Source organism: Sardina pilchardus, chromosome 10 (assembly GCF_963854185.1).
Source record: "Sardina pilchardus chromosome 10, fSarPil1.1, whole genome shotgun sequence".
Classification (NCBI taxonomy): domain Eukaryota; kingdom Metazoa; phylum Chordata; class Actinopteri; order Clupeiformes; family Clupeidae; genus Sardina; species Sardina pilchardus.
This window is the reverse complement of record NC_085003.1, coordinates 8,373,173-8,391,629: the sequence shown is the minus strand read 5'-3', so window position 1 is coordinate 8,391,629 and position 18,457 is coordinate 8,373,173. Positions and strand designations below refer to the sequence as shown.

At 46.8% G+C, this 18,457-nt stretch overlaps 1 protein-coding gene across 1 annotated transcript in view; it reads right to left on the bottom strand.

Moving 5' to 3' along the window:
• Nucleotides 1-18,457, bottom strand: part of kcnq1.2 (potassium voltage-gated channel, KQT-like subfamily, member 1.2) — a 138,682-nt gene that overhangs the window by 42,015 nt on the left and 78,210 nt on the right. The window contains exons 14-17 of the mRNA XM_062547918.1: nt 9,450-9,525; nt 8,343-8,437; nt 6,525-6,565; nt 5,309-5,370 (exon numbers count right to left, since the gene is read on the bottom strand). Coding sequence (XP_062403902.1) covers nt 5,309-5,370; nt 6,525-6,565; nt 8,343-8,437; nt 9,450-9,525 — 274 coding nt within the window. The remainder of the gene's footprint in view (nt 1-5,308; nt 5,371-6,524; nt 6,566-8,342; nt 8,438-9,449; nt 9,526-18,457) is intronic.

Here is an 18,457-nt window from a genome sequence, read left to right as displayed (position 1 = left end):
AGAGAAAGAGCAAGGGTTGGCGTATTCCTTGACCAATCCCGCCCGGCTAACTTTCTTTCATCGACCGCTTCATTCATGACACACAACTCTGGCCTTGTGAAAAAGAAGTTTTCCTCTAAAAAAAACCCGCCTAACAGGACACGTATTCTTACTCCAGTCTCATTTAAAAGCCATTTTCTACTCACAGGGGCTATGCTCAGGCCTGTCTCGGACCATATTTTTCATCCTGACCGTCAGAGGCCTTGATGGTGTGCTGGAGCGCAATCCATCTTCATAAGAAAAGCTCTGTTTCAGAGGCACGCATCAAAAGCTGCCGGGCCCAGGAGAATAGGCGTGTTTGTTGTGATGTGCGGCTTTGTCCGACAGGTATATAAATCACTGTCCGCCAGCGCAGCGGACGGACATATTAATAGAGTATTACTCAACGCCTGGACCGCTCACGCTATGGAACCGCCGAGACGAGGACGAGGCAAGCTACTTTCATGCTAATGCAAGCGCCATACACACACACACACACACACACACACACACACACACACACACACACACACACGCGCACGCACAAACACACACACACACAGAGACACACACACAAAACCCAGAGAGAGGCCAAGGAGAACTTGGAGACACTCTGACCACACAGAGTACAGCCAGTCAAAGGCCGCTCATTGTCCAGCGCCTGAGGGGAAAGCTTGTGGCCACCAGAGCCGCACATAAAAGCAAAAGCACTGTGGTTGGAGAAGAGAAAGAAGGCAAATCATGCTTTCAAACTCACACAAACACACACACACACACACACACACACACAGGGATGGGCAGTATTTATGATACTTGTATTTAAAATAAGTATTCAAATACAAAATAGTGTTTTGTTAGTTGTATCTTATTGGGTTGAAGAAAATAGTTTCGTATTTTGAATCAAATCAATTTATAGGTTTGTGTTTTGTGCACACACACACACACACACACACACACACACACACACACACAAAACACAATAGAAACACACACAGCGGCACACAAAACACTGTGCTGCTCACGCATACAAACACAAAAACACCCAAAATCAAGCACAATATCATCGACATACAGATAACATACAATGCACGGTTTCAAAGTGAATATCTCATATTTCTACAGGAGAATATTTGGTACGGAGTATATTTATACATAAATCAGTGTGTGCCTAGAACAACATCTGACACCCAGTAACCCTTTCAGCTCCATCTCATCAATCTGACTCCAAAGTAAACAGTACGCCTCCACACACGAATGGCACAACTGCATCACAAACATAAACCATCTGTTCAGCTACACACTGCACACACATCATACAAACCTCAGAGGCAGAAGTAACAGGAGGCCCCTTGATTCAATACACAATTACATTAGCTATTGCAGATTTTTGATAATGTTCAGCATTGCCATGAAATATATTTTAAATAACAAATATTAGTAAATTCTGCAGTGACCTTGTAATTTTTGGGTTTTAATATGTGAAATCTTAATGCCAAGTGTTTTTAATGTAATTAGATAGGAGTAGGAGACGCCTGTATTTTCTGATCACCCCAAATAAACACTGGAACAACATTCATAACCATCAAACATACTCAATCATTGTTCTTTTAATCTCTGGGCAACACAGCCAGTTCAACTTGGCTGGCTTGAGCTTGTTGAGTTCAGGTCTGGGCAAAAATCCCTGACTGTGCCTTTTCTGTGCCAACGCAACCAGATAACCCCAAACCCACTGATGTGAGAACATCCCCATGGACTCCATGCCCCCCCCCCCTCTCCCCCCGCCCCACGCCATTTCTCAGAATGGGGCATATTTATAGCCTGATTGTGTTCTGCTGCAGTGGATACTGTGTGATTAGGGGGAAATCTCGCCGCAGATACGGTCTAGTGAGTTTCTGGGAAGGTCTGTGGCAGGGAGGTGAAGACGGAGCATGTGGACGAGGCTGCTATCTGCCACACATGGCTGCTATCGGGGAGGAGAGGGGGGAAAAAAACTAAACAAAACAAAACAAAAAAACAAAACAATGAGACGTAAAGGCTGGAATGCACTCAGCTGGAGGTCAGTGGGTACACGCACCTGCCGCCTCCAGGGCACGGAGAGGCCCTCGTTTCACACACACACACACACACACACACACACACACACACACACACACACACACACACACACACACACACACGAGCGATAGAGTACCAGGTGTGCCTCGACACCGTAACCATGTCACAACAAGTCTGTCTCCAATCTCTGACTCCCTCCCTCGCAATCTATTGCCCCCCTCTCACCCCCTGTCTTACACCCTTCCTCCTCTCGCTACTCTCTCTCTCTCTCTCTCTCTCTCTCTCGCTCTCTCTGCCAAGTCGTCCTCTCTCCCTCCCTTCCCGCCGTTTCTGTTTCGCTCATTCTCGCTTTCACTGTCTTACTCACACTCTCTATATATGGAGGCGGCGGCACGAGAGAGAGAGAGTCATTAGCATGTGCGCTCGCTTCAAGCCCGACCCGGGAGAGCAGAGGCTCATGGAACCCACATGGCACTCAGAGTGGGGCTGAGCTCCACCACCAGAGAGAGAGAGAGAGAGAGAGAGAGAGAGAGAGAAGGAGAAAGAAAAAAGAGAGAAGGAGTGAGAGGAGAATGAAAGAGAGAGAGCGAGACGGAAAGAGAGAGAGAGGAGAGAGTGAGAGAGGAGAGAGAGAAGGACAAAGAGAGAGGACAAAGAGAAAGAGAGATGAGTGAGAGGAGAGAGAAAGAGAGAGAAAGAGAGAGAAGGAGAAAGTGGGGGACAAAAAGAGGAGAAAGAGAGAGCGAGATGGAGAGAGAGAGAGAGAGAATGAAAGAGAAAGGGAAAGACAGCAAAAGAGGGTAGTTTCCAAACTCCCCCTCCTCCCCCATTCCCAGTCCCTAAACTCCAGGGTTTGGCTCATTTGGGATTCTTCACTTTCGCTTAGGCTCTGCGTCTGTGGCCGTACAGTGCTGTTTGGCCCCGGGGGAATGGGGGCCGCGCTATTTAGACGCAGCTTTGCGTTACCAATCAGGAGATGGCAATCATAACAGCAGCAGAGTTAATGGGCCATTGAGCGAGAGGGCTCACAGGAGGCTAAGGGCAGCCTCCCCTGTGTGTGTGTGTGTGTGTGTGTGTGTGTGTGTGTGTGTGTGTGTGTGTGTGTGTATGTGTGTGTGTGTGTGTGTGTGTGTGTGTGTGTGTGTGTGCCCTCATCTGGTCCGTCGGGATAAGCTTCGGTCAGGGACCATTAAGGTCTGGCGTCATGATTGTACCCTGGCCCTTTACACACGCGTGCACACAGACGCACACATGTACACAAACAAACAAACGCAAATACACATACATATTAAAATACTCCATCGAGTTCACACCCAACCGCATAACCGCTTTCTCACACAATACACGTGTTAAGTGTCACACACACATACATCCACACAGGAAGAAATGCAAATAAAAAATTCTAACGCACCAGCATGCACACACAGACAGATGTACACACTCACTCACTCATACACACGCAACCTTGCAGGCCGTTTCAATTAGACATGCACCAGTGAATTCAAACCAGCCAATTACAGGGAGGCCAGGGTTAAATGAATCACTCAGCAGTATGATGCAAGAGCCGCATGGGCTGACACAACAACCTGTGGTTTGTTGGACATTTATGCTCTGGCTCGGTTTTGTGCAGATTTATTATTGGGTAGAGCGCATGTTTTCGTGATATGACACTACATCGTGTATCCCACAAAGAGGTACACAAACAGAAACAGACACAAACCAGAAAACACATCACCAGTGAGTAAGTGTGACTATGACATTCTAGGCTACAAAACAAAACAGATAAAAAATATAGGGCAATACTTACGATATGTACAGCCCATTTGGGTAAAAAGTAGCCATTTAAGAAACACGCTAATAAACTTTCAAATACCTCAACTAGCCCTAATAATCAACTCTCAAATGTGTTGCTTCTCAACAAACCTTACCTATGATATTCATCTCTCGCAACAATGACTTATCCAGTCCCTTAAGCTTATTCCTCACTGTCAATAGAACAAAGAGTTTGTAGGGAGAAATCAGACCACTTCAAAAATATGACCAAATATGGACATGCACGCATTGACATGAGTATACTTGAGGCAAGATGTACCCATCCACACAAACTTACTCACAAATGAACAGTCCTTGCAGTGTCAGTGTGCGCACACGTGTGTGTGTGTGTGTGTGTGTGTGTGTGTGTGGGTGTGACTGTGCGTGACTGTGTGTGTATGGGTGTTGTTTATATTACAGAGTAATTATTCCCATCCATGCTAAACTGTCATAATATCGAGAAGGTTGAGGTTACCATATAACACCCACACATCCCTACATCCATTCACTCACACACTCTCTCTCTCTCACACACACACACAGACACACACACACACACACACACACACACACACACAGACATAGTTTGAATGTAATAGCTGATGTAGGGTGAGCAGGATTATGTGAATGGCCACAGTTTGGCATCATACAGTTTCAGCAAAAGCACACGACACAGCCGAAGTGCTTTAAAACACAGCTGTAGCCACCCACACTTATCCCACTTATGTCTCTTTCAAACGGCTCTCTCTCTCTCTCTCTCTCTCTCTCTCTCTCTCCCTCTCTCTTCTTTCCCCATCTCATTTTCTTTCTCTGCTCTCAACTTTTAAGTCCCTAAATGGAAAATAAAACTAATCGGTTCAACCTCTCTCCTGCCTTCCGTGCAATGGACGTCAGCCTGTTTTAAGGTAATGCCTTTCTAAATTGCTCCCCTCCCTTATTGTTTATTTCCCCGAAACTTGTCTTGGAAGATAAAATAAATGGAGTACCGATAGAAGTCCTGTGGAAAACCTGTGATGCAGTGTGTGTGTGTGTGTGTGTGTTGGGAGGGGGGGTCATGCCCCAGCAGCCACACATCGCGCCCATCTCAGGCCTGACCTTCAAACAACCTCACACACAAAGTAAATAAAGAAAAAGAAATACTAAAGAAAAACGGCAAAAAAGTGTTCACCTTGTGGCATGCTGGTGGCGGTGGCCATAGATCTAAGATGCCTGAAGGAGATAACGCTCGTCGTCGCGCGACGCTAAGAGAACCGTGTCTTTTTCAAGCCATCTGAGGCGGACCCGTGTCCGCCCCCGACCCAGACAAAACACCTCCAGCAGCCACGGGGACCTGATTTCATCAGGCAGGCCCAGCCGGAGATCTGATCGCTGGCAGGCCGTCGGGCCACAGCCCTGGCCCCTCACGGAGATGCCGGATGCTTACCTTATCCTCCAGCCTGATCAGTCTGGCTCCGACGGTGTGATACTCTTTGTCTATGCCTTTCTCTGCGGACAGGAACAAAACAAAAACAACAACTTCAGACTTCAAAGTCCGCCTCGCTCAGTGAAATACATGCACCCAGTTTACTTCTATTTCCATCCTGGCAGGATAGGCTTCTATGAGAAATTCTGTGTATGGCTTCATAACATATAGAACACAAACAAGAATGCAAACATAGTACATAGTATACAACCACACACCCACAATTACAGACACATAAACACAGACACCCCCCCCCCCCACTCCCACACACACACACACTATAATACTATGACATTTGGTGATGGCTTTTTCCTGACAGAAAAATACATTTTTTTTCCGCCCAATTTCTTTCGAAGTCTTGGAGCGGTAAGCATTTGTCTGATTGGTCTGATTTAATTTCCCCAAAACTGGCAGCAGCGGCCCTGTGAGTGTGTGTGTGTTTGCTGTTGCATGTGTGTGTGTCCTCCGCTGACTTCTCCATAACCTTATAAAAATATTTATGTCTGTTATGAAGGACACATTGAAAAGTGTTTCAGTGTTCTCTCTCTCTCTCTCTCTCAGTCTCTCTCGTTGTTTGTGTGGGTGTGAGTGTGTGTGTGTGTGTGTGTGTGTGTGTGTGTGTGTGCACTCATAATCAAGTTTTGAGCATGATTGCCAGGGTGGTAAAGCTCAGTGAGCACGTGGGGGAGCTGAGGGCTCAGCTGGCTCCATAATCCAATACAATGTCCGATCATGAATCTGTTTAACCACGTTATGGCTGCAGGTCAGCCAGGAGATGTTTACACACATGGGGTGGCTTTGGGTAACGGTGCCGGTGGATTTGAGCGGAAAGTACACAGTGTTCACTAAAAAAACACACACATCGGGCGTACACACACACACACACAATTGATACATATTTTACACACACACACACACACACACACACACACACACACACACAGGACAAATAAAGACACGGGCATGCGCTCGTATTGCACAATACATAACTCCTACCCTCGTGCTTGCCCTGATATCTAACACATACACACAGTATCTCATGCGGTATCGCACGCACGCAGAAAGAGCTATTTTCATTGGAACGGTCCCTAACCCCTATGCACAGGAGACAGACAGAGGGAAATGGAGGGAAGGCGGCCAGACGACGGAGACTGATGAGCTCCTCAGCTCTGTTTACCTGGCAAAAACATTCCTGGCTTCCCCAACGTGTGATCCAATCTGCAACGAGACGGGAAAGAAGATAGCTTTGTTACAAGGTGCAGGTCAGCAACTGTGGGGCGCGCGTGCCCGCGCCGTAAGTGCGTCAAACTCGACGGAAGGCTGCCCCCTCTTCGCACAATACGCCGCTGATTTGCCCGCTAATCAGCGCAGCTGCCTCTGCCAGCGCCAGTAAAGCGTGGCGGGGATGTGGCTTAGCGGCTGATGGATGCCCTGCGGCTGCTTTGGGTGTCCCTTGCGCTCTTTTCTCTTGTTCCGGGACCCGGCTCCTGCTGTCCCCTTTATCAGCCAGCATCCATTATCAGCAGAGTGTGCTACAGTAACTGACCCCTGGACTGTGGTTACGGGCAATCTCCTATGCCAGTCAGTGGGTGCCTTTACAGCGCAGAAGTGACTAGCTAGCCTTCCTGGGCCTCTCAGCGTGTTGGTGCTTCCTATTATGGAGGTGTGGGAGCAGCGTGGCCTTTGTGTAGTGCTGCAGTAGCTGTGTTGGGCTGTGGTGGGGGGGGGGGGGGGGGGGGGGTTGGGTCATACACTGGCCAGCTTGTGTTCAGGGAGGCTGAGGGGGGGGGGGGGGGGTGGCTCAGCTGTATCTGATAGCAATCAACCTCCACAATTGTTACCATAAATCCACACGCAGAAAGTCAATCAAGAGGGCCCGAGGGGGCCCTGCAGCTGCAGCAGTTAGCCCAGACGATCTCTCTCTCTCACACACACACACACACACACACACACACACAAGAAACAAAGGCATATGCATGCACACACATGGACATGCATACACACACACACACGCACACAGACACACGAAAGTATGTGCAAATACACACACATACATTCATGAACACACACAACAACAATGTTCAGAAACTATACATACTGTATCTAAATTTAAGTCTAATAAACACAGTAACACATACACACACACACACACGCACACGCACACACACACGCACACACACATGCAAACGCAGACACACACACACACACACAGTCAAGTCAGCAGGTGGCTTTTCTCATATCCCCCTTCACTCGTGAAGACACCACGGGGACCAAACCCGTGACACTATAAAATGTGCTCGACCAGCACTTACATATCAAAGGATATATTGACTGTGCTATGCGTCACACACTCACACACACACACACACATGCACAGATGCTGCAAACAGACCTGACTTTGAGCATGACTCAATCATTCTTCTCAGCCAGGCATGACTGGCATCACTGCAGGACTGACATTGTTCTCCCAACTGAGGAAACTCCTATTTGGCCTTGGCGTAAAGCTGATGACTTGCAAATAGTTTCATAACTGATGCAACGTCTTGTGACTGACACATTGTTATGGCGTGACAATGTTCCTCTCTCAGCATTGTCGTCTGGGCCTTCAGCCTCACTTCGGAGAACACTCTGGTCCAGAGGCCTCTTTCTACTGAGGTAGGGGCTTATACAGTACATAGCCTTACTGCCCTTATTCTATTCCTAATGTTTTTTAATGTTATTGTTGAGTATTGTAGTTGAGAGCAAAGATTAACCGGAGTCAAATTCCTTGTTTGTTTATGCAAACCTGGCCAATAAAGCTAATTCTGATTCTGATTCTGACATGCTAGTGAGGAAGCTACAGATAAATATTCATAATATAAAAGTGAGACAAAGAGTATCATGTATCATTATAATTGGTGACCACAGGTGTATTATGATGTAGCATTTTCAGTGAGAAAACATTTTCAGTGAGAAACAAAAGTAGGTGTCTGGGAGAGATGAGAGGGATTCCAACCTCCTCTGGAGCTCCTTGATGCGCACCATCATGTTCAGGTGGCCTTGGGAATACTGCTCGATCACGTCCCGCACGTCGTATGGCTTCCGCGCTTGCTGAAAAGTGCACACACACAAACAAATACACACACACACACACACACACAAACAAAAATTACACACACAGACACACCACACTTACATACACACACACACACACAAATTACATTGTCATCAGCGGCCACCATTCCTCGGCTTTCCCCTGAGGGCCACCACTTCCACGCTTTGTTAGTCGACCAGTGCGGCCGCTGCCGTAGCTAGGAGTGAAAAAGGCCTGGGAAACCAAACAAGTCTGGAGCGAGGGCCCCGCACTGACTAACAGCCCTCGGGAGGCGGGGGGTGGGGGGTGGGGGAGAGTTTCTGGAGTTTGTGAGATTTTAGCACAAAGTTTACAGGATACGGCCCTCCAGATTGACCTAACCCCCCCATTTCACATTCCCATCCGCTATTAGAAATGAACCCTAGTGAGGAACAAAATGTGAAACTATGAGGAGAATGTCTACAAAAATGTCATTGTTTGTATGAGAACTGTGGGCTTTACGTGTCTGCGGGGGTGGGGGTGGGGGTGGGGGGTACAGGTCCCTGCAGTACTGCATGGAGGCTGCATTTTCCCTCCCCGCGCCAATTACTTCCTGTTTCACTGCACAACTGAGATGCCATAAAAGCCTAAGTAAGTTCTAATTGGAGCGCCAAGCTGTAGCTGGCGAGGGACGCGTCCTCCGTTCCGTCTGAGGGTGAGGGGGGTGGGGGGGGGGCTGACGGTGGGAAAGAGGCTCTCTGTGGAGGGTTGGTTTGCAGGGAGTCTCCTGGGTCACGCCTCTGTAATTCTGGCACAGGTCAGGACGGCAGGAGCCAGACGAGAGTTTATCACCTCGCCCTCCTTAGCGCGTCTGCCTTCGGCTCAGTGTGGAGCGGAGAGGACATGTCTCGACAGCTCTGCCAGCCTCGGGCTGCCTCATCATCAATTTCCATAGAAGTGCAGAGAGTGTGTGTGTGTGTGTGTGTGTGTGTGTGTGTGTGCTTCCTCACCACAACCTCATGACCCACGAGTGTCTCACACAGCTCTTACCTGAAATTTCCGCCGAGCCACAAAGTACTGCATTCGCCGGATGACTTTGATGGCTGATTTGTGAGCGTGGGTCAGTCTGGCAAAAACAAAGAAGGCACATTTTGAGTCACAGAGCAAAAGATCGGATCTCTCTCTCTCTCTCTCTCTCTCTCTCTCTCTCTCTCTCTCTCACTGTCTCTCTCTCTTTCACACACACACACACACATACACACACACATTTTCAGGCATTGTACATTTTCTGTAAATGTACATACACACGTACTGTACTGTTTGCTTTGTTTAACATATATTCAATACATCTTCATTTGAAAAACAAGTTACATTAGTGGAATGCAGTCAAATGGAGAAAGTGTTATTTTTTTAATACCGAATACTGATATGATCTACAGGACAAAATAATCTAACTACAAAAAACTAAAGCAAAGCATGACACAACATAAGAACAGGAGGAAAGGAGAAATGTACATCGTAGTCCAGTAGCTCCCATAGGGTACGTAACACACTTTGGACAATGTGATCATTGGAGACAGAAGGATAACCAAAGATTATTCTAAGATTTGTGTGGCCTGGCTTCACCAGACTCACTCACTTTGTGAAGAGGTTCTGGGTACTCTCCATTGGGAAATGTTTCCAACCCTAGCATCGTCATGAGCTAAGTCTTCGCATTAACTTTGAAATCAATGGTCCAGCCTAACAAATCACATTGACCAGTTATTCATAACGTTACCTCCTACCTCACACGACCTTTACAAACAGATAATACGCTGCATCGGAACTGCATGGGAAACAATGTAATTACATTTGCTGTGTAGATGTACACATTCTTTTGACTATCATGTTGCTACTACCATTTACCATAGGCACTTTCAATTTGGAAATGAACATAATTCCCTCTCATTGCTGACTGGCCCGCCATCCTAGTGGCTATAGGCTGTGACATGCTCCCGTACAGTATGTGTCCTGCGCACGTGGCGCATGATGAGAACTGCAGGGAGGAGCATACCACTTACTTACTGTAAGGGGAACAGAAACGCATTGAGAGGAAAGCGAGCGGAGATACAGTACTAGGCGGGTGAGGATATCAGGCTGATTGACGATTGTGTCCTTGCTTGATTTGATATTATCTAGCTGTCTACATAATTATAATTAATGACTTATAAAAGCCTTAAATAACATTTTCTACGGAAAACATGTCAGTCATGTCTCTTAGGACCTTTGTTTGTTGGCTGGGTTGGGCCCCCTGGCAGCCTATTTGGCTCCCCTATTTGCAGTTGTTGGTCATTATTTAAACGCCTGGTTGGATCATCTCCAATCCTATTACAGTAAATCCAAGTACCATTTTGTTTCTTTGTGGGGGTTTTTTTACTCACTTTTCCACACAGACTACTTATGTGGGTAAACTAGAGATCTGTTACGATTTTTTTGTGGATATGGGAAACATAAGGTTCAGAATTTCTATGCTGTCACTAAATGTATAGCATGCGCTCTAGTACAACAAAATATTAATTCCCACACTGAAATCAGGCAAACATTCCTACTCCCACTGAAACTACCAGACCATTTATGAGTGAGAGGAAGGTTTGTGGTGTTGTTGAGAGAATGGATGATATTAGCAACCAAAGCAACAGTATTTAATGGTAACATGACATCTGACTGATGGGTTTCGTCTCATATGTGAGGGTGTGACTGTCTTCTCCTGTAACATAACTGAATAGTTATAGAATAATAATTACATTGCATGTAAATGCAATGTACTGTTATCCCTGTTCTTTTTATTATCGGGATAATTATTCTTCCTCCGACCAAAATCAACGATTTATAACGCTAAAACCACTTAACCGTTTGACGTCATTCAAGCACTCCTACAAAGATCTTGTAACGGAGATTTGACGATTGTATTTTTGACATTTGTGAACTTCATACTTTTTGAGATATTTACGATAAAAGAGTTTGAAATTCCCATAGAGTTTACATTGAGATCCTTTGGCGGCAAAGACTAATTGTTACGTCAGTGCTCAGCTGTCAGTAATCAAGGATCTTTGATCCAAACTAAAGCCATGCCACCGCTGCAACCTGAATGTTTTGTCTACTCATTAAACTGTAGCTGCGTGCTGAGTACTAACAGCTATGAAAACATTCTACCATGCCATAGCTGCTGTAAACCAGGACGTTATCGTCTTGTCTCCTGTTAGGCTACTCCTAACTTGATTTGTTTATAGCCTATCGTTACAGTAACCGGTTTGCTCTCGGTAACGTTATCAACAGCTAAAGACAATCTAACCTAACGTCAACGTAAATCACACTGTATTTAGCTAACGACAACCAAACTTGCTCCAGGCTAGGTTTTTCGGTATCATTCACAAATTAAAAACCTTTGTTAACAGCTTGTACATTCCTATTAGGACAATCACACACCTGGAGACACTTCGAAGAACATACTAGCTCATCCTGTACAAATATCCTACTGTAAGCTAAGCTAACGTTACATTTGCTATAGATATCATACCTGTTGCTGCATCATAGTTGATTGGCGTTGTTTGAAATTGTATTCCGTATTCCAATGGTGTCTAAGTCTATGGCCTACTTTTAACCTGCATTAGTGTAGATATGAAGGCTATAAGCTATCCTACCAGTCGTTTCACTGTAGGCTACTAAAGTGTCAGCTCTTGCAACTCGTTTGAAGTTGCCAACTTCATTTCAGTCTTACATTCTAATAAATGAAGAGTTATTTTCCATAATAGCCTATATCCACAATTTTGATGCATTTTCATAAATCACTTTTTAAATGTGACTTTCCAAGTAATTTCAGTGGAAATGTAATTGGGTTATTTTTTATCTGTGTAGCCTAGTTGTCTTTTTAACTATAGACCTAATAGGAATGTTTTACACAGTCAGCAACCTTTTTGCATTTACATGCAATGGTAATTCCTTCCATGGAATTACATTTTCTAGTTATAAAAATGAAATACAATCTCGAAAGACACCTTGAAAACATGGATTTGGGTGTGAGGCAGTAAGTCGAAAGACAGCCAAGCCATTCTGATGTAATGAAGTAATTCCCTAGTGGACAGAATTTAAATCTCTTATTTTGGCCAATAGGACACATACCGGATCTGCTCCCTACTATCTTAATTCAATGATCAAGATGTACATCCCCAACCGCCCACTGCGGTCTTCCGAGGAGTGTCTGCTATGTCGACCAGCCACAAATGCTAAGTCAAATTCACACACTTGTATCAAATAAAGTGAATGGAGACCGAAGGATAAACAAAGATGATTGCTCTGAGATTCATGTCTTTTCTTGTTCTGATATTATCTGGTTGTCTACATTTTTATTTTATTGTGCAATAAAACCTTTAAACATTTTCTAAAGTAAACATTACAGCCATGTCAATTAGTTGTCTTTGTTTGTTGGCTGGGTTTAGCCCCATGGCAGTCTTTTTGGCCTCCTCCTCTTGCAGTTGTTGGTCATTATTTATAAACCAATGGTTGGATCATCTCCCATGCTACAGTATTACGGCAAATCCAGCTCTAACTTGTTTCTTTGTGTCCTTGTGAGCTAACCTGGGAGTCATTTCTATTATATTACCCCTTCTTTCATTTTAAATTTTTTCACACAAAAAGACTAGGAGGTTGAGTAAGTCATAGACCTATCATAATTGATTCGATACTGAAACTGAAGGTGAACACGTAACCCCTATATACTATGTCTCATTTTAATTTGCATTTAGGGGTATATGGCTCAGTGTGCACATGTTCTTTTAAATGTGCCAACATATCCCATATCATCGCACTGGAAAGAAATTGAATAGTGTTGGCTGAGTAGTGTAAGCCAAGTATTTTGCTTTGTGTGTGTGTGTGTGCGAGTGTGCGTGTGTGTGTGTGTGCGTGTGTGGGACAGTAATAAACCTCGGGTTCATCTGGAGTCCAGTGCCAGAGGCGTGTGGGGGAGGGGGGACCTGGTCATCCCCACTGAGTTAATCCTGCAGACAGCATCACAGCACAACGTATGGCCCTCACAGTGCCCCCCCCCCCTTCCCACAGGATGATTCATCACATGTATCTTCAGTCACCCTCTCCTCACCAAACACCTCCGCTTCCCACACTTGCTTCCCATCCAACACCTCGCGCTCAGGCAGTTGTGCACACAGTAACACTTGGCTTTCAAACCCAAGGCCGGGCGGTCACCTCTCCCCTCTCCTCCAGTGCAGTGCCTCCTTAGCTGACAGATCAAAGAGGATATGAGATGAATTCATATCGACTCTTTGTTTTTTTTCCATCTCAGTGGAGCCGAAGAGGGGACCTGACACAACTGCGCTGTTCCACATAGGTGCTGGGGAACATGTGACCCCTCACTGGCGCACGGGCCCGGACTTCAAAGCCACACGGGTAAAGCCCCGGCAGGGCGCTACGAGCACGTCTCCAGAGATGGCAGATTAGCGGGGAAGGAACGACGCCACCGGATTCCTGAACAATCGACAACATTCCAGGCACGCATTCTTCAGCTGGCAATCTGGACGTGAGGACGCACATCATAAAAAAAAAATGTAAAAAAAAAAAAAAGGGGCCTCGTCGTTGATGACGGTCAGGGCCCAGAGAACAAACAAGTGCAGACGAAAGAGGGGAAAAACTCAACATGAAAAATGGAGCAGTTTAAAAAACGGGAAGAGAGGGAGAGGACAAGGTGGAGGTGGGATGGGGGAGTGGGGTGGGGGGGGTTTCCTCTTGATAACAGTGAAACAAAACCACTGTGTCACAATGGCTGGCTAGACATGGAGAAAACCTTGCCAGCCATATGAGCATCCTATTCACCTCTTTGCCTGATACACACAGCAGGAAAGAGAGAGAGAAGCGCGAGAGAGAGAGAGAGAGAGAGAGAGAGAGAGAGAGAGACAGAGACAGACAGAGAATGAAAGAGACAGAGAAGTGAGAGAGAGAGAGAGAGAGAGAGAGAGAGTTATGAGATAAGATCATAGTCATAGAGAATACGCTTGACGGAAAATAAATCACTCTGCTTTGACCAGAGGTCTTTGTAGTGCACACACAGACGGGGGGTATGGGTGTGTGTGTGTGTGAGTATGTAGGGGGGGGGAGTTGTATGGAGAAGGGGGACTTGTTTTGACTGCTGCTGTAACTGGGTGTGTGAGAGGGCCAAGCAGGGCCCTTTTGTGAAGTCAACAAGCCGCTCTGAGGTCTTAATTAGAGGACTGGGGTTAACAAAAGGCCCGAGTAGACAATACGCTGCTCGAGCGCAGTAAAACACTGACATCAAAGTGCCCTGGAAACATGTTGCTCTCTCTCTCTTTCTTTTGCTTCCTCTCTCCTCTTTCCCCTCTCCCTCCAGGGTCTTCAAAACATACCAGGAAATGCATGTGAACAATTCCCAAACAAGCTAGGGTCTTTTCTTCTCTCTCTCTCTCGCTCTCTCTCTCTCTCACTCCATCTCTGTTGTGTAAAGAGGATGTGTCTGAGATTAGACATGATTGGGAGAGAAAACACATGCCCTGGAAACACGAACCACATGCGCCCCAATCCAGGCCCGCCGGTCCTCGGCGGTTCCACAAATGTGAGCACATGTTCGCCGAGTAACCATGAAAGCGGAGTAACATGTTTGACACGGGCTTTGCGCTGGACGGGCGCAGATGGTACACTCCGCAGCATTTGGCAGACAGGGACCTTGAGAGGTTGCCTCCCTTCATCTCTCTCTCTCTTTCTCTCCCTCTCTCTCTCTCTCTCTCCCTCTCTCTCGATTGACTCTGATTAGTGTCAGGCCCCTGCAGCTGAACGGCAAGTCATTTTTCTTTCGCTGGTGTCAAACCCGTCATTGCTGGGGACCGCCCCAACTCCACACTTAAGACAGAGAGCTGTCGGCTCCAGTGAAACAGCACCGGCAGTGTTGCGGCATTTTTATGCGCTGTCAGACGACTTCAACGAGAAAGGCCTCATGTCCCAGTAAATGTGCGCCTGTAGACGGGCACGGCCTAGCGCTCCTCATCAGCTCAGCTGTGGCTGCTACTTGTGTGCGGATGTGTCTTGTGAGATCTTTCAAAGGGCTGAGTACTTTTTCATAATCATGCAGAGCCTTGACCCAATGTCATCTTGCAATCTTTCTCTCTCTCTCTCTCTCTCTCTCTCTTAGTCTTTCACTGTCTCAGCATTTCTCTTTTCAGCAATTTTCCTTGTTTGATTTGATTAGAAGCCAGAGCCGTTCTGCTCTCTTATGAAGCATTCAAAATTCATTAAAAAATAAATACAAAATATCTGTGGCAATGATCATAGCATATTATGGAAAAAACACATTCGAAAGATCAAGATAATAGCATCACTCCATGTGGTGGTTGGTTGTTTACAGAGTATCAATTCTTACTTCCTCTACACACATAAACCACTTTCTCATCTCGGTACGGTTAGCAGCGCAGGCTTTTCAGTTTGAGACTAGCGCACAGCCACAGTCCCAGCGGCACGTCTCCAGGGAGTTTTCCCCCGACCTCAAACCCAGAGCGGCCATCTGAATGACCAAATATGACCAGAGGGGGAGAAGCACACAAACCTTCAATTTTCTTGCCACTCGGCCGGTACCCACTCAGCGCCGCTCACCCCTTGGCTGCCCCGAAGTGTTCCACGGCCCCCCAACAGTGCTCCAAAAGCATATACTGTGGTAACTGGAGCTTGTTTGCACATTTCGGTAATTGAATTTCATGAGTAATGCGGTTTAAATTTGACTCAGAGCCCCCACCCTTACTTTTTTTTTTTCTCACATGAACTTGATGGATGGATGACAAATAAAAAAATGAGAAGTGTAAAAAAAAAGAACAGTATTGATTTCTGACGAGACTATCACGGGACCGAGTGCAAATAAACTGACAAAGGTTGTTATTTTTCGGCGCTGCAGTATCGGGTTGCGGCGGGCGGCTAATGGAAAAGTTTCAGAGCGGTGACTGCCGCAGCTCTGCCTCTGTTTGTTTTACCATCCAGAAGGTCCCACTCCTACAGTAGCTTTTACCAACATTAACTCACCTACAAGTAAACACTGGGCAAACACGACACTCTCTCAGTGCCTCAAAGCGCCCGTGGACCCAAGCACTAACATCATGGGGTGTGCAAAACACAATCCCTCTCAGCGGCTAAATGGATTGTAAACAGTTCCCCAGCACCTCCATCACTCCGAGGCGATGTAGTTTTAACTGTGGTGGGACCCACAACTCAAAAGCCCACCTGAATGGATGCCAGGTGACCCGGCAGACCCTGATCCTGCTTTTGTAGATTCTGCTGAGCACTTATCCTTTAAGCATAAATATAGCACCGTTTCAATTAGCCCAAAGCTCATTCACATGAAAGACGGGTCATAAAGCAAATGGTGAGGGCTGTAGGTCTATTGCTAGCATATGCGCGCACACACACATTCAAAGACAAGAAAGACACAAACACCCAGTCAGTCGTCAGTACGACACACATACTCACACACACACATACACACACACACACACTACACACACACACACACTACACACACACACTACACACACACACAAATGTTGGGAGGGCAGGCACGCTCTGAGTCCCTGCAGAGTCCAGAAATGTGATGACTCTGGCTGTGTGGTTGTGATTAACACATGGGGAATGTCCACTCGCATTGGCTGGCTGCTGCCTTTGTGCGGCATGGTGGTGCGTGGCAGCGTGTCCAGGGGCAGGGAGGGAGGCACGGATGGGCCTTGATCACACAGCCTCTCAAGCTGCGAGCGGCTAATTTTAAACGAGCAGCCGCGCAGATCAAAGGGCCACGCGAGTGGCCAGCGAGCGCAGCAGAGACAAAGGCAGGGGACGGGGGTTTCATGTGCCGTGCCATACCACTAGTGAGAGAGAGAGAGAGAGAGAGAGAGAGAGAGAGAGAGAGAGAGAGAGAGAGGGAGAGTGAGAGAGAGAGGGAGAGAGGGAGGAAAGGGGGAGTGAGGGAAAGAGGAAAAAAGAAAAGGAAACATCAACACAGCTGTCCCACTTGTTTGTGTCTCATCTTCAAGCCTGTTGGACAGTGAAAGAAAGAGAATGACTGAAGGGTTTCGATGGAATCATTTCTCTCTTTCTCTTTCTGCCCACAAGTCTTTCGCTAACACTTTGTTGATTTAATTCATGCCATTCCACTGATGGCAAATAATGACACACTAGGGGGAAACAGAAACTGTCAGCTAATAATAGTTTCACTCAGAGTATCAGCCCACTGCTATAGAGGAATGTGCATTTGAAATATGCATCTCTCTCCCAATTGTTCTTTTTTTCACCAGAGTCAAAGACAGTTTTCATGACGAGTGATCAAACTGTCATCAATCATCTGTGACTGTGCCATAACTTCCATTGTCGAACACCAAAGGACAAAAGACACAACACTGAAAGAGAAACATACACCAGCCACATCCATGCGCAATTTGTGGCTTTCCTCATAACGGCGGAGACACATCACAACAAAAGAGGGCTGCCTCTTCTATACGACTGAGAGGCGTTTTTCGGTGGGACCCACCCAGGTTTAATGATGGTGCACTTAATACCGTGTTATTACTGGGGCCAGAAGTGAGGCAGACGCTGTGGGCTTTTCGGGGTGGGGTATGTGTGTGTGTGTATGTGTGTGTGTGTGTGTGTGTGTGTGTGCGAGTGCGGGTGGGGGCCGGCCTGCGAGAAGAATGGCCTGGAGATGCTGGCACCAAGCGGAAGCTTTGGAAGCATGCGAGAGGCTCTGGAGCCACGGCCTGTTCTAACCCATTAGGAGTGAGGGCCGGCCTACGGGGGTAACAGGGGGACGGGGGGGACGGGGGGGACGGGGAGAGCTGGCTGGGCCTGGTGACAGCTCTTGGACCGGGCTGTGAGGAGCGGACCGGGCGAGGTGGAGGGGCTTTGGAGGGAGAGAGGGAGAAAGGAAGGGGGGAGATGTGGACCTGCACTGAGCTCCAGGGCTTTTAATGATGAGGGCCGTGCTCCCTGCCAGAGCCTCCCTGTGCAGTTTAGTTTGGGAAGGAGGG